General features: G+C 37.0%; 1 protein-coding gene across 1 annotated transcript in view; it reads left to right on the top strand.

Annotated features, from left to right (window-relative positions):
* LOC111152043 (cystic fibrosis transmembrane conductance regulator) overlaps positions 1–16,991 on the top strand; it is a 163,960-nt gene that overhangs the window by 101,465 nt on the left and 45,504 nt on the right. Inside the window, exons 16-21 of the mRNA XM_022510327.1 lie at positions 1,896–1,933; positions 2,398–2,648; positions 4,153–4,232; positions 9,892–10,042; positions 10,935–11,162; positions 14,377–14,477. Coding sequence (XP_022366035.1) covers positions 1,896–1,933; positions 2,398–2,648; positions 4,153–4,232; positions 9,892–10,042; positions 10,935–11,162; positions 14,377–14,477 — 849 coding nt within the window. The remainder of the gene's footprint in view (positions 1–1,895; positions 1,934–2,397; positions 2,649–4,152; positions 4,233–9,891; positions 10,043–10,934; positions 11,163–14,376; positions 14,478–16,991) is intronic.

The following is a 16,991-nucleotide window of genomic DNA, read 5'->3' as shown; positions in this document are numbered from 1 at the left end:
CATTTTTATATAGTACTGTTTGATACTTTGAGTATGAAAGAACACTTGAGACTTCTTATACCAAGTATATTTGTTTCTTCTCTATTGATTTTTATGTAGTATTAATTTTCAGATAATTTTACTCACAGTTTCTTGGTTTTTTGTTATTAGGTCTTTGGTAAAGTTAGATTCGGGAGAATTGTATAATCATAGTCATTTCTAGTATCACAATTGTGATGGCATTAGCAGAAGATTGTCCAGAGGGTTTAGGAGAATAGAATAGCAAATTGAAATAGAACTGAGTGCAAATCTCTTAAATATTGAAGGAACTAAAAACATCACAGTTGTTAAAATAATTTTATTTTTTCACTTATGGTATAGAATATTTATTCCTTAGACAAAAGCTTCCACCTTGGGAAAGTCTGAGTAGTGCTAGTTAGTGTATATTTTCACCTAAAGTGGATGTTTTGTCTTTATACAAACTGAATTTATAATAAACTGAATTTTCATACTGTTGAGACTTTTTTTTGGATGAATGATCTTTTTCTAATTTTAATTTGTTTTTAAGTTTTTATCTTAATCATCCAGTGTTTATCACAAGTACACTCCTTAATCCCCATCACCTATTTCATCCATCCCCCCATCCGCCTCCCCTCTGGTAACTGTTGGTTTGTTCTCTGTAGTTAAGAGTCTGTTTCTTGGTTTGTTTCTCTCCTTTTTTCCCCTTTGCTCATTTGTTTTGTTTCTTAAATTCCACAAATGAGTGAAATCCTATGGTATTTGTCTTTCTCTGACTAACTTCACTTAGCATTATACTCTCTGGTTCCTTCCATGTCATTGCAAATGGCAAGATTTCATTCTTTTTTATGACTAAATAATATTCCCTGTGTGTGTGTGTGTGTGTGTGTGTGTGTGTGTGTGTGTGTGTACACCACATCTTCTTTATCCATTCATCAGTCAGTGGACACTTGAGCAGCTTCCATATCTTGGCCATTATATATAACACTGCTATAATCATATGGGTGCATGTATTCCTTTGAATCAGGGTTTTTGTATTCTTTGCATAAATATCCAGTAGGGCAATCGATGGATCGTAGGGTAGTTCTATTTTTAACTTTTTCAGGAACCTCTATACTGTTTCCCACAGTGGCTGTTTGCATTCCCAGTTTGCATTCCCACCAATAGTGCACGAGGCTTCCTTTTTCTCCACATCCTCGCCAACACCTATTATTTCTTGTGTTACTGATTTTAGCCATTCTGATGGGTGTGAGGTAATATCTCATTGTGGTTTTGATTTACATTTCCCTGATGATAAGTGATGATGAACATCTTTTCGAGTGTCTGTTGGCCAGCTGGATGTCTATTCATATCTTCTGGTGATTTTTAAATGGGATTTTTTGTTCTGGGGATGTTGAGTTTTATAATTCTTGAAATATTTTGGATGCACTCTTGAGACTTTTAATTAATTTTCATAAATATTTATATATTTTCCAATAATTGGTTTCATAAGAATTAGTCCCTCATCCATTGCAATAAATGAAATTATTTATGACGACTAACTAAATAAATGATCTGCCAGTAGGTTATTAGTCTCTTTAGAAGGAACAAAGTTTATTATTTAAATAATTTTACTATAATCTTAGCTCCTCTGCGAGATTCCATGAATAGTTCCTGTTGAATGATGGAGAGAAAAGGCAAAGTATTTAATACAGTAAAATTTGAATTCTATTAACATGTTATCACCACAAATAATAATTTCTAGAACAATTATTGCAGCTGCTAGACGCAGGAAAGCAAAGCAAAGGAAAATGAGATTGTGTGTATTTTGCTCTTGGTGGTGGTGGCATTAGAGGTGGATACAGGAGGAATAGATAGAGACGTTGAAAGAAAATCAAGTGTGTATTGTTTTATTCCAGGTGGCTATTTTTGTGGTTGTGTTGTGGCTACTTAAAAAGTGAGTATTCCATGTCTTATTGCAGATCGTATTTTGGTCTATTGATTCTATGGGTCTTATTAAATATTGTAATATCTGTGGTACTTCCTTTCCCCATAGTACTATAAAAATGGAAAATTAAGTTCTCTTGTGTAAATTGTGAGCATACGCAGTTTGGGCAGCTGTTTGCCAGTTTCCAAAGGACTTAGCTATGTTTAGCTTCCATAAAATGCAATACAGATCTTGAAAGGGGCATTTTATATTTAGTATTTCCTCAGACTGATTAGTAATGGTCAATTTTATGTTTCAGTGGTGAAAAAATGTACTCTACTTTATTGCAGTAGTAAGTCCTTGAGATCAAAGGCATAACGCATGCTAATGAAATATGTGTGTTTCTTCAGACTCAAGTTCAGTTTTATCTACATGTATTGGAAATGCAGTGGGTGAGTTTGAATGCCAAGTAATGATTTGTTTTTGCTTTGCAGTACAGCTTCTCAAGACAAAGGGAATAGTACTCAGAGCATGAATAGCAGTTACACAGTGATCTTCACCAGTACCAGCACATATTATGTGTTATATATTTATGTGGGAGTAGCAGACACTTTGCTTGCACTGGGATTCTTCAGAGGTTTACCACTGGTGCATACTCTAATCACAGTGTCGAAAATTTTACACCACAAAATGTTACATGCTGTTCTTCAGGCACCTATGTCAACCCTCAACGCGTTGAAAGCAGGTATTTGACTAGGTATACAAAATGATACTGCTGATCCACAATCAAAAGGTCCTATGATTTCATTGGTTTTTTAGCAGCAACATTGACTTTTGATGGAAGCATCTTCCTTCTGACTGGCACACACATTTCTTAGATGATGTAGGCTATCAGACATTGCTGCTCCTCGTGTTTCTGTCAGCTAAACATGTTGCTGATGGGAGTGTAGCAACAGAAACAGGCCTTCTGGGTTAGTTGTCCTTCTCGATTAAGATATTTGGTCTAGCCCCATTTTCAGGTATCTTATTGTCAATGTATAGTATTATTTAAAAGAAAAGATTTGAAGTGACCAAGGAAAATATAAAATTCTTTTATTAATGAAGTCTTTTGATGAGGTAGAATAATCTAGTTTCATGTAACTGTTGAAAGATGATCAAATAAATTTGCTCTAAGTTTTTCTTTTTTTTTTTTCTTTCTTTCTTTCTTTTGGTGGAAGTGGAAGAATAAATCCTGAACATACTTTTAAAATATTTTTTGACACCACTATAGAGGTTGGTAAAAGGGCAAAAACTTGCCCTGTAAGATAAATAAGGTCTGAGGAGCTAATCTATAATATGTTGACTATAATTGAAAACACTATGTAATATAACTGAAATTTACTAAGAGAATAAAACTTAAATGTTCTCACCAAAAAAAAAAAAAAAAAGGTAAATATGAGAGATTATGGGGAACTTACTTTGGGTGGCATTAAATATTAAAATACAAATTTTGGACTTTATCATGCAGATAATGAGGGGGTTGGATGATAAGATTCAATAAGATAAGATTCAATATCACTTTCTTTGTACTGTATGATGTTTTATCTAATTGTGTCTTTAACTGCACCTAGACAATGAATTCCTTAAGGGCAGAAGCATGGCTTATTCACCTGTTATCTCAGTGCCTAGCATTATGCCTGGCACATAGTACATACTACATATATATTTTTTGTTCATTGAAGGGAAACATTATCAGATTTATAAACATGAGTCTGGAATTCAGAAGACAGGCTAAAGCTTAGATTGCCAGTAAAGAGGGTGGAAAGAGAGAACATGACAAAGAAGGTCCACATAACAGGCAGGCAGAAATTAAGAGTAACCATGGGTTCTGCTTAGGTATGTCAGAAAGGTGTAGAAGTCAGAGGAGAGGGAGAGCCACACGTTATGGAATAGAGATATACGGGAATCGTGATAGCATATCTAGTAAATTATCATTAAATTCAGGCTTGCAAGTGTAAGATGGTAGTAGTAGGATTAATCTTACCTCAGTCTGCATTTTATGAAGTTTTAAAAGTAGGAGACCATAAGTGGAGCACAGTTGCTTTGTACAACACTAAACTTTTCTGATTTCTTATTTATCTTAATACATGCTGATCCTTACTTGAGTTCTGAATGCTTCTGCTGTGATCCAGGTTGATCAAATATTTATTTGTCTTTTCAAGGTTACTGTTGTTTTTTTTTTGTGGAATTTATCTTCCTTTATATTATAGGTGGGATTCTTAATAGATTCTCCAAAGACATAGCAATTTTGGATGATCTTCTGCCCCTTACCATATTTGACTTCGTCCAGGTTTGTAAAAATAAGAATTACTAAGTGTCTTTACATTGTCATACTTTTAAAAACAATTAGAAAAAGAGGTAAATTAATTTTGCTTATTTTCCTTTTGAGAGTTGAAATCCTATCTACTGTGTTAATTCTGTCAATATCAAAAGTCTTCAAAACGGGCATAAATTTAGTAAATTCAGTGATAAGTCAGAACTGTTTACCGGACCCAAACCTAAGGCAATTCCACATTTAGATATAATAGCCGTGTGCTTGGGAATGGTTTGAAAGATACAATAGACCATCTTTCCCCAAATCACTGTCTACAAAGTATGACATTCTTGAATCGGCATTACTGTTTCATGGAAGTCATTTGTCTCCAAGGGGCCCATGTTAAAAATAAAGAGCTATTCCTTGATGGGCTACAGTTTCAACCAATCTTATCCAATAATAATGGATAATGGCCCAGATTGGCTAGCCAGCATCCTCACAGTAAGGACCATAATACAGGGACAGAAGAACGGATACATTTCCAAGCAGATGAGAGGCGAAAGAGCCCTAGTGAGGACTGTCCCTGGGTGACAGATCTGAAGAGGCCGCCAGGGCTGCCTGGCTCTGAGCGTGTATCCCTGGGGTGTGATGATTGACTGAAAGTGAGAATGAGAAGAAAAGGAAAACATGGAGATGAAGGTGACTTAGGGGATGCATATTAGGACTCTATGAGTGGCAGGAATGTTGAGAGTTAATGACCTTGGCTATTGGACCAGGTTTGAAAACAGCTTCCTGTGTGGCTTAGGTCAAGCAAATACACAGTCTCCATGATCTTGGAGAGACAGCTGGAACATTACAGCCCATCTTATAATGAGTCATTCTCTCTTCCCCCTTCCCCATAATAATAGTTTATAGAGAAGACCTGTAAAACAAAATAAGGGCTACCACATTTGTGTGTATACACAACTGACATTGGCAGGTGCAGAAAAACCAGATTGTCAGTTTGCCTCATCTGCAATGATTGGCACAATTAAACATATTAACTGTTCCACTTGAGCATTTTGGATTTCCTTCAGTTTCTCTGTTTAAAGATATAACTCAGTAATTGCTGCTGGAATTCTTTTACTGATGCTTTGGGGCCATACATTTGAAGGAGCATGTCCCATGTCTTTCTTTAAATGCAGTTGATTTGTTCCTCATTCTAGGAGTGTAATGGACTGGTCCCCAATATAGTATTATTAAATTAGGTACAAACTGGAGCATGGACATCTTGACATGATTGCAAAAGGATTCACAAATTGGCCCTCGATAATTTTTTTTTTATTCTAGTAGTTTACTATTTTCTGAATCAGTGTGAAGCTTGCTTCAGAAATACTGTGGGACAAAAAATTTTTTTAGTCTTTATTTTATAAATTAACACTTTTTAGAAACATGGCAATGGGTCTGAGATCCTTTCTGTTTAAGGCAATGTGAACAGTTTTTCTTCAACTTCTAATGTTTTTTCGATTCATTTGTTGTGGTTTCACAAGTAATTTGGAAGGGCTCTTTTATTTATTTAATTTCCCTATTTTATTTATAAGAGGGCTTCACATGAAACATAATATATAATAACCAAATGGCAGGAAAATCTGGTTAGTTTTGATTTTATTTAAAAATCAGTCATTCGGGGAGGCGCCTGGGTGGCTCAGTGGGTTAAGCCACTGCCTTCGGCTCAGGTCATGATCTCAGGGTCCTGGGATGGAGCCCCGCATCGGGCTCTCTGCTCAGCAGGGAGCCTGCTTCCCTCTCTCTCTCTCTGCCTGCTTCTCTGCCTACTCGTGATCTCTGTCAAATAAATAAATAAAATCTTAAAAAAAAAAATCAGTCATTCGGGGTACCTGGGTGGCTCAGTTGTTTAAATGTCTGCCTTCAGCTCAGGTCATGATCCTGGGGTCCTTAGATCAAGTCCCTGCATCAGGCTCCTTGCTTAGTGGGGAGCCAGCTTCTCCCCCTTCCTCTGCTACTCTCCCTGCTTGTGCTTGCTCACTCTCTGTCAAATAAGTAAATAAAATCTTAAAAAAGAAAATCAGCCATTCATCACAGTTTTATTATAAAAAACTTGTCTAGATTGTGAGCTTCTCTGGTTATATTAATTATGTTCATATTAAAGAAATTTATTCAATTCAGAACATTCCAGGAACAGATTTTTGCCCAGAATAAGGCATACCTTTAAAAAATTAGTTTCTGTTTACTCTTTTTTTCCAACGTTTAATAATGTTCTAGTAAATTTGCTTTCTGGATTGGAATATTGTATAGTGGAAATGGAAGGTCTGGATTCTATTTCTAACCCATAAAATAAGGTAGATAAATCTGATGATGGTCACTTTCAGTACTCAACTTCTTCGCCTCACATTAGCATACTGGAAATGGCCCATATTGACGCATGTGCTCAGGCTATCCTTAGGCGCTGAGGTCAGAAGCTAATAATTTTAGCAGTGTGTGCAAAACTAAAAGCACTGGTTTAATATAGTTGATATTCTTGTTACACAAAGAAACCTTTAAAACCTTGTTTTAAATAGGCATTTATTTATATATATATCTCCATTCATTAACTTACTGCAGATTTCAGAGTGATCCTTCACTCTTACCCACTCTAGTTTCCCAGGCAGTGGTAGGTGCCCTTCAGTGACAGGAATGATTTTGAGCTGGTTTCAGGGGGTGAAAATGTGCTGCCTAATTCCTTGGACCATGAATGGATGGTGCCTTGCAGGCTTTACTGTCTGTTGAAAAAAAATTTTTTTTCCTGAAGAAGTTTAGGATTTGGGTAAGGATGATTAGGAATTAGAATTCTGTGTTCATATTTTCATCTTGTCTTGAATTCCTTCTATTTATTTTGTTGTCTCATGAATACACCTAGTCTAAAATGATTGGGTTCTTATCCACTGTGAATTAAAAACTAGAACAGAATTTAACGTGTCTTTTGTAATGAGAATATCAAATATATTACACCAGTGCCTTTAGTTAAGCCCCAGTGCTAAATTATTAGCTTCTGACCTCAGTTCCTAAGGATGGCCTCATATGGAGTGAATAGAATTGTTTTTCTCAGTGTTTAGACTTCTTTTTCTCTTATGTCTTAGTTTGAGCTATGTTCAGGATCATTCTAATTGCTGGAAACTTATATTGTGACTGTTTCATAATTTCCACTTGTACCCACCTTTCTCGTTTTTCTCTATGACATCTTGGGTAGTCTGTCTACCCAGTTCTACCTATTCTATTGTAACATAGTTGCATTTTCAGTCCTAAGAATCTCTAGCCTATCAGCAATCGTGAAAACAGAACCATCACTTTCTATAACTAATATTATAATCCAACAGCACCAAATTGGAATTATATGGTAAAAATAGCACAAGCCAAACGCAGTGCTGTTCACAACTGTCAATAGCAAATGAAGGATCCCGATCCTAATGGAGTCGTTGAATGTTTCTATTACGCCAGTGCAAGAGCTTTTGTCTTTTAGACATACTGGTACTTAATGTGATGGTCCATTTTAATTAAATCATATTCCCTAGTTAATTGTGCTTGGAGCTTAATTTTTCTCCCCACCCTGCAAAGATCCTATTTCTGGAAAATAAATGTCTTTGTTTAAAAAACTGTGGTTTGTCATTGATGAAGTCTTGTCAGTAAGACAAGTAAGTAAATAGGGTCTTTGGGGCCTTTTCACTGTATTGGTGGCATTCGTAGGGCAAGAATGGAGAAGGAAGACTGTCCTTAGATTACCGAGTCATCATGTGTACTTGGGCCAGTGACTGGCACAGTAAAGATTTATCTGAGTATTTGTTGATGAGTGAGGGGCTGGTATGGCAGAATTGATTACAGACATAGAGGCATTTTCCCTAGAAAGGTATCATTGAGAGATCATCATCTGAAGTTTTAGATGAAAATAACAATCCACTCAAAGAAGGTGCAGCTGTTAGCTATACCCTTATCCCCACTGATGTCTTCCAAAATGTTCTGCATTTCACTGCATCATGGAGAAATATGCATGTGTCACCCATGGAAATTGGTAGAGAACTGGCTCACTGATTATCACATGGATGTTCTAATAAGTTTATTTTTTAAATTTTTATTTTTTTAAAGATTTCATTTCTTTATTTGACAGACAGAGATCATAAGTAGGCAGAGAAAGAGGAGGAAGCAGGCTCCCTGCTGAGCAGAGAGCCAGATGTGGGACTCGATCCCAGGGTCCTGGGATCACGACCTGAGCCGAAGGCAGAGGTTTTAACCCACTGAGCCACCCAGGCACCCCTAAGTTTATTTTTTTAACCTTTGTTGTGACATTACTTTATTTGTATTTTATTCACATGGGTTATTGTGGAGCAAATGTTAACAGACTTTTTTTTCTTTTTAAAGTGTATGGATTTAAAACAAAAAAAGTGTATGGACTTAGTGTCATGTGGAAATACGAGAATATAAACTTTTCACTTGATTTGGAAGAACACCAATATGGTTAGCTTGTTTCTGAGACTGCCAAGGGCTCCAGTGTTTTGGTGGATAATGTAAAGAGATATCTCTGATGGGTTTGACTAAAGCTCTAAGTTCATTTTGACAACATATAAAAGTAAATCAGCCATATCCCAAAAATCTTTTTTTGAGTCTTTAGGTCATCTCTAATTATTTTGAGGAGTGGGAATAGAAGTGTTGGGAGGGGAGTAAACTGTATTAAATATAATTTTTAAAAACCTTAAACATGAGTCAACTGTGTTTGGAAAAACTAAGTAGCTTGTCTAAATGACAAAGCCTTCACTTGAACCAGATCTTTCTGACTCAAAAAGCTCCCAGATGAATGCCTGATTTTCAGAAATTGTCTGAACAAATCAATCCTAAAATTTCACATTTATGCCAAAACAATTTCAAAATTAAAAAATATTATTTTAAAAGAAGACCAGGCTTGGGGCGCCTGGGTGGCTCAGTGGGTTAAGCCTCTGCCTTCGGCTCAGGTCATGATCCCAGGGTCTTGGGATCGAGCCCCACATCGGGCTCTCTGCTCGGCGGGGAGCCTGCTTCCTCCTCTCTCTCTCTGCCTGCCTCTCTGCCTGCTTGTGATCTCTCTGTCAAATAAATAAAATCTAAGAAAAAAAATAAAATAAAAGAAGACCAGGCTAGGAAAAAACATCATACTCATCTATGATTATTTATCATACAGCATTTTAAGGCTTATGGGAAATGAGAATATACTGATATCCAAGAACACCGTGTTTTCAAAACTTCAGAATGTTATTCTAAGCAACCAGACAAATATTTTGAATTTTGATAGAACTTATGAAAAACACTATGTTCACATGGCTGTCTTCCTACTAGGAAGTTAGCTGGCTCTTGTTAAGAGTGGAACAGAGTGGGGCGCCTGGGTGGCTCAGTCTTTAAGAGGCTGCCTTTGGCTCAGGTCATGATCCCAGGGTCTTGGGATCGAGCCCTGGGATTGAGCCCCATGCAGGGCTCCCAGCACCACTGGGAAGCCTGCTTCTTCCTCTCCCACTTCACTTGCTTGTGTTCCCTCTCTTGATGTCTCTCTATCAAATAAATAAATAAAATCTTAAAAAAAAAAAAAGAATGGAGCAGAGTGTGAAAAGGGTCTTTAGAAAGACATCTCTGACATACTCTTGTATGCTTTGCAACATGAAAACATTTACTCACCCAAGTGCTTTCTCTGATCCTGCAGTTGTTACTAATTGTGATTGGAGCTGTGACAGTAGTTTCAGCTTTGCAACCCTACATCTTCCTAGCAACAGTGCCGGTCACAGTAGTTTTCATTATACTGAGGGCCTACTTCCTCCACACCTCACAGCAACTCAAGCAACTGGAATCTGAAGGTATGAAGCTGCACGTACAATGCTCGCCATGGAAAACGACCACAAAGGCTATTTGTGATTCTCGATCATTCACCTACTTTTCTCACCTTTTCCCCTGCTTTTAAACTCTTGCATTATGTAACAATAAGAAGGTGTATGCAAAAGGACACAGTAAATTACAAAGCACACATAGATTGTGTTTGTTAATGACCATGGGACTTCATTTTGGTTTTAAAACAAGTGTGTGGTCTTAGAAGGGCTGGCGTGTAAGATGTTCATACATAATATACATAATTATATAAATTAAATTTTAAAATGATAGTGCTACTATTACTAAAGTTTTGTCTGGGTTCCCAAACAACACTGGACAAAATTTTTCAGATACCCTTTCTTTCCCCCTGGGGGTTACCTTTTTGTGTGCCCCCTGAGCACTGTTTGAGCTATTTGGGAAGCACATTTTTCAGTAATAGCATTGCTGCTGGTGCATTTTCAGAGTTAAATACCCAGTGTGTTTCTACTGAGATTATTATCTAATTGAACTCACAGAAACTTAAATAAATTGTCTTTAAAAAAAAACAAACAAACCATTTTCTCTCAGCAGTGATTAATTTAGGATAAATTAATTGTTAAAATTTAGGATTAGCTAGGGTAGCCAAGAAATATAAATAAAACATGGTATTGATTTTGTAATAAGCTCCCATCCATGGTCGCCAAGTAACAAAGGAGTCTAATTCATTTAAGATTAAAAAAAGACAACTATTCAAAGTATGGCACCAGTATGAAAAACATCTAATCAATGATTTTGGTGAATGATTACTCTTCCTTAAGCTAATCTTTTTCAGGTACCTGGTAGTAAGAATTTGCATTATGTCGCTACATCATTTGCATTGTTTTCTATGGGACTATTTTGCAGGCAGGAGTCCAATTTTCACTCATCTTGTCACAAGCTTGAAAGGACTATGGACACTTCGGGCCTTTGGACGTCAACCTTACTTCGAAACTCTATTTCACAAGGCTCTGAACTTACATACCGCCAACTGGTTCTTGTACCTGTCCACACTGCGCTGGTTCCAAATGAGAATGGAAATTACTTTTGTCATATTCTTCATTGCTGTTACCTTCATTTCCATTTTAACAACAGGTAATATGAACTTGTTAACTATCGAATCGACCATTTAATTTAAAACTTTGTCAACCCCAAAATGCTACATTCTCATTGGTTTATCATTTTAGATACCTTTAAATAGATTTTGGAGGGAGTTTATTAATCTGAAAATTCATTTATTGTGGGACAAATAATTTCTTTGAATGAGAGCTCTATTATTTTAGCTTTACAGTTTGAAAAACAGACACAGAGAGTGTCAGATAACAAATCTGTGATTGAAAGAAAAAAATCATCTTTTGACTCTCATATTGGTAAAGCATCCTGGTGTCAAAAATTATAGATTTCATTTATTCAAGTGCTCTCTGAATGGGGGAAAGAAACATCCCTGTGTATACACATATGCACACAAAATGCCCCCACCCTAGTAAATTTGTTTCTTTTTACTACCAGTTGTGCAATTCACTATCCTAATGTGAACTTTACATGATGGAAAACTACCACAGGAGTGAATAACTTAGATAGAAGTACTATATTCTTTTTTTTTTTTTTAAAGATTTTTATTTATTTATAACAGAGAGAAAAGCATGGGGGGGCTGGAGAGGGAGAAGCGGGCTCCCCGCCAAGCAGGGAGCCTGATGCAGGGCTTGATCCCAGGAGGGTGGGATCATGACCCTGCTGAAGGCAGACGCTTAACGACTGAGCCACCCAGGTGCCCAGAAGTACCATATTCTTAAAAAATAATGTATTGGATTTTAAGATCTTGAATTTTAAGATCTTTGGGTGAAATACACGGAACTTTTCACCATAAGTACAATGAAACTCTGTATGAACAAATGAGTTCTTCTAAGTTAAGAAGCTGAATTAACTGAGCTAGAAGTGTTGAAATAGCTTATACATGCGACAGTGGACAGATTTAGATTACCTGCCAAATCTGAGGGATTGTTCAGTTGTTAGAAATAGAATCCTTCTCCAACAGAAGGAAGCACAGGCTGGAATCCCAGGAGGGTCCCGTGAAGCCCAGGACAGGAGCATGCTGGGTCTCCAGAGGGAACAGAGGAGATGTCCTCATCTCTTGTGGCTGAATGCTGCCTGAGTGTAGTCCTCTGTGGCTGCTTCATGTATTCTGTCTCTCTGATGACTGGTTTTCTGGGTGAACCAGAACTGTGCCACAGTGACTGCCTATGGCCCCTTGAGTTAACAGCAGCGTTCCTTTGACCAGGTACAGAGTACTGGAAAGAACAGAAAACAGGCTCACCTTGACTGCTGTGAGAGGAGTGGGTTCCTTACATCCATCATTCTCTCAACTCGCAGTGGGAAATGACTCTCTGTGATGAATATAAGTGAGCAGGCAAATGAACTAAAATTCTTAGTACTATAGTCAATTTTCTTCTTAGGCTCAGAATTTTAAAATTTTTCCTTTAAGTTATTTGAAACAAGATCAAAGAGGGCTGAATGGATGAAGATTTGTTAACAGTGTGTCATGTGCTGTAAAACCGTGGTTAAGGATCTGATAAAGTCCTGATATAGTAGGGTGGTAGTCAAAGCATTGACAGATCACTTTAGTTCAGGACCAGTCAGTCAAACCTGATTCTAAGCCAGAGTGAATGTTAGCCACCTGATGAATAGCAATCCTGCTTCTCCTAGTCTTCAGCTATGATAACTTGTATATACTAGTTAGCTTCTCTAAGGCCCTCATTTTCCTCATATTGTAAATACACATGATAACAGTACCTATCTATCATATAGTTTGGGTGAGTATTAAATGAGATAATTTGTATAAAACACTTGGTATAGTGCTGGTTCCTACTAAATACCCATAAATATTATATTATTTATTCTTGTTATTTTTAAAATTTTATCTTACTCTCATCTTAACCTTCAGAATGAGTAATATACTGGGGTTCTGATAAATCTTACCTGTTTGGAATAAATGATTTAGTATTAAAAGCACATGCCTACTGTGTATGGTTTGTCTTCTGTCAGAGGAAATGTGGAAGAAAAAATTTCAATTAATAATAATAGGACAAATTACTTCCCCCAATTTTAGAACCCAGTAATGATCTTATCCTATAGTACACTTGCCAGGACTGACTCTCAATGGAGACTTGATAACCTAAAGTTTTAAAAACTTTTCTGTTAGAAAATTTTTATAGTCATAAATTAGTGGTCCTCTCCAGCCCCACACATAGAAGCTATGTATTCTAATAAACACTTAAGTATTATTCATCCTGGGCAAACTGGTCATTTTTTTTTTAATATAAAAGGCAGTTTTCTCCTTTTCTCAATGCCAGACCCATGAGTTTTGACTTCCTCATGAAACCCTAAGTCCACTTTGTACCCCAAAGTGTCTGATTAGTAGAGAAAGTTCTCCTCACAAAGGCAGGAGACCTATCTAATCATCTAACAGACGCTGCTCAAACCTTTCTCCTGCTTTTGACTTTTTTTTTTTTTAAGACTTCATTTATTTGAGAGAGAGAGAAAGAGAGAGAGAGCATGAGTGGGGGAGGGTCAAAGGGAGAAGCAGACTCCCCACTGAGCAGGGAGCCTAATGTGGGACTCAATCCCGGGACTCCAGGATCATGACCTGAGCTGAAGGCAGTCACTTAACCAACTGAGCCACCCAGGTGCCCTCGTGCTTTTGATTTCTTTGTGAAGGACCTCATCCAGACATAGAAGTTTTTTGTCATTGCCCATTATAGACTTTGAAGGTATTATTACCTACAGAGGAGTAGTAGAAGAGATGACCATGGTATTTACTTGACACCAGCAGCCCCTTCAATATCTGACACATTTTTTTTTAAAGGGCAACTCTTTCCTAATAGTCACTCTTTAATTTATTTTTTTTAATATTTATTTATTTATTTATTTATTTGAGAGAGAGAGAGAGAGAGTGTGAGAGGGGAGAGGTCAGAGGGAGAGCAGACTCCGCGCTGAGCAGGGAGCCTGATGTGGGACTTGATCCCCGGACTCCAGGATCATGACCTGAGCTGAAGGCAGTTGCTCAACCAACTGAGCCACCCAGGGGGCTCCAGTCACTCTTTAATTTAAAACATTGGTTTATTACTTAACTATATGCAAGATATTATTACTAGTGGTAGATACTGTGGTGAACTGAGATGAAAGATGGTTAAAATTAGCACAAAATTGGAATGCAACTTTAATATGATGCATGCCTTAGGAGCAGCATAAAGAGGTTCACAGCAGAGAGAAATAACATAAAGCCTGTTTATATTTTTTTCCCCACCTATAGGTGAAGGAGTAGGATCAATTGGTATTATTCTAACGTTAGCCATGAATATCATGGGTACATTGCAATGGGCTGTAAACTCCAGCATAGATGTGGACAGCTTGGTAAGTAATTATTATTTTTTAACTTTCATGAAAAAATTTGGACAAACCAAAAAGCATAGGTAATGACATAAGGGAAGACTACATATCCAACACCCAGCTTAAGGAATAAAACATCACAGAAGAATCAAAGACTACTATGTATCTCAGTTTAGACCTTCCTTTCTCCACATAGACAGCCACAGTCAAGATCTTGTGCTACAGTGAAAAACCCTTATCAAGGGATGGATACACAGGAATGGCTATACTGGGTTATAGAATTCACCCGTATTCAGCTTTACCAGATGGTGCCCAATTTTTCTCAAATATCTTGTATAAATTTATACTCCCATCAAGAGAGTTTAAGAATTCTCATCGGTCCACAGTTTCAGCAGGTTGTCAGACCTTTTAGTTTTGGCAATCGGATGGATGCAAAGTGACTACTAAAGAGATAGGACTGCTTAATACGTATTTATTGGCTTATGGGCTTCCTCCTCTGTTAATTATTTGTTTCTGTCAATTGCCCATTTTTGTAGTAGGCTGAATTTTTCTTAATTGATTCATGAAAGTTTATGAATTCTGGGTTGTCGATTCTGTATATTTTAAACATGGTCCTCTAGTCAGTGGCTTAGCTTATAGTATCTTTTGATGAAAAGAAGCTTCTAAGTTTAATGAAGTTAATTTCATTAGTCTTACTCTTTATCTTTTGGTATCTTGTTTAAGAAACCCTTCCCTGTCTTGGGTTTTCCAGTTCATCAGCATTATCTTTTTTGTAGTATTCTTTTTTTATTTCTAAGTTTTTAAATTTCCAGTGTTTAGTGATATTTCCTTTCTCATTCCTAGAGTGCTTCTTTTTTTTTCCTTTTTTTTTTTTAAAGATTTTATTTATTCATTTATTTATTTTACAGAGAGAGATCACAAGCAGACTGAGAGGCCAGCAGAGAGAGAGGGGGAGGCAGGCCCCCCGCCAAGCAGAGAGCCCGATATGGGGCTTCATCCCAGGACCCTGAGATCATGACCTGAGCGGAAGGCAGAGGCTTAACCCACTGAGCCACCCAGGCGCCCCTAGAGTGTTTCTTTTTGCTTTCTCTCTCTCTCTTTGGGCCAATATCCCCACACATTTATATACTTTATTAGTGGGTACAAAGACCATGTTTTGGTTTCATTGTTTCTCTTGTCTTGGGTCTCTGGAATGCAGAGCCTGCAGTAGTATATAACTGAGTAAATACTGTGTCAGGGACACAAATCCCATGGCAGCAAGAATGAGAGGTAAAAGGAAGAAGGACAAATTTCCCACTGTTAGTTAAAAAAACACATCATTTTCATTGTCAGCTTTGATTAGTCTGCCGGGAATAGCGTACTTAAAAATCAGTCATCCATTTCTGCGTTTGCAGAGGGGCTAGAGAGCCAAGTTGAAAATGACCATACATATAACACAATCATTACACTTTTTGCCTAGATTCCTTCTCCAGTCGCCTAATAGGTCCCATGTTCCCAGAATGCACACGTTCATTCAGCTGTGAAAATTTTATAACCAATTCCTATCAGAAGAAATATCATCATGGGATACCTGAGTGGCTCAGTTGGTTAAGTGGCGGACTCTTGATTTTGACTCAGGTCATGATCTCAGGGTCAAGAGATGGAGCCCAGAATTGGGCTCTGCCCTCAGGGAGGAGTCTGCTTGTCACTCTCCCTGCCCCTCCTGCTGTTCTCATGCTCTCATTCTTTCTTTCAAATAAATAAATAAAAATCTTTTTTAAAACAAGAACAAATATCATTATAAAACAATATCTCTGGGAAAAGCAAAACTTTTCATGCCTTCTGCCTGCCCATGTATCTAATATTTTATTTAAGCAAAGCATTTTATTAATTTATTGAAATGTTATTTAACCCTAAGACGATTTATAGTAAGGTTTCTCTCTTTTCCTTGAATGTTATTTTTTGGGGGGTTGGCTAGCTTTTTCTGTGACTCCATTTATTTCCTCACTTAACTCTTAACACTTTTAAAGTTGGGTCTATATTCTTAGAAATATTTCAGTTGAGGCGCTTTTGAGGGGCTCAGTAATTAAGCATCTCCCTTTGGCTCTGGTCATGATCCCTGGGTCTTGGGATCAAGCAGGGAACATTGGGTTCCCTGCACAGCAGGGAGTCTGCTTCTCCCCTCTCCCTTTGCCTGCCATTCTCACCACTTGTGCTCATTCTCTCTGTGAGAGTGAGTATAAATAAAAGTGAGAGCAAATAAAATAAAAAAAAAAAAAAGAAATGTTTCTGTTGGAAAATAGCAGGAGAGGAGTAAATCAGTATTGTGCTTGCATTTATTTTTTTGTTCAAATTTTCTACAACTTTGACTTTACAATTAAAATCCTCATGTACTTCACTTCTTTATCTAAAAATATCTCTTCACCTTGTATATGCACAGTTCCTTTGCTATATTAATTTTCTTGGTTTATGAAACAACCTGTGTATATTTGATGTTGAAACCTTTGTCTGGTACATTTCTTTTTTTTTTTTTTTTTTTTTTTTTTTTTTTTTTTTTTT

The sequence above is a fragment of the Enhydra lutris genome, unplaced genomic scaffold, assembly GCF_002288905.1.
Source record: "Enhydra lutris kenyoni isolate GAN:26980312 unplaced genomic scaffold, ASM228890v2 scaffoldscaffold27, whole genome shotgun sequence".
NCBI classification, from domain to species: domain Eukaryota; kingdom Metazoa; phylum Chordata; class Mammalia; order Carnivora; family Mustelidae; genus Enhydra; species Enhydra lutris.
Note: the sequence above shows the minus strand (reverse complement) of the source record. Positions and strands in the feature narration are given on the sequence as shown.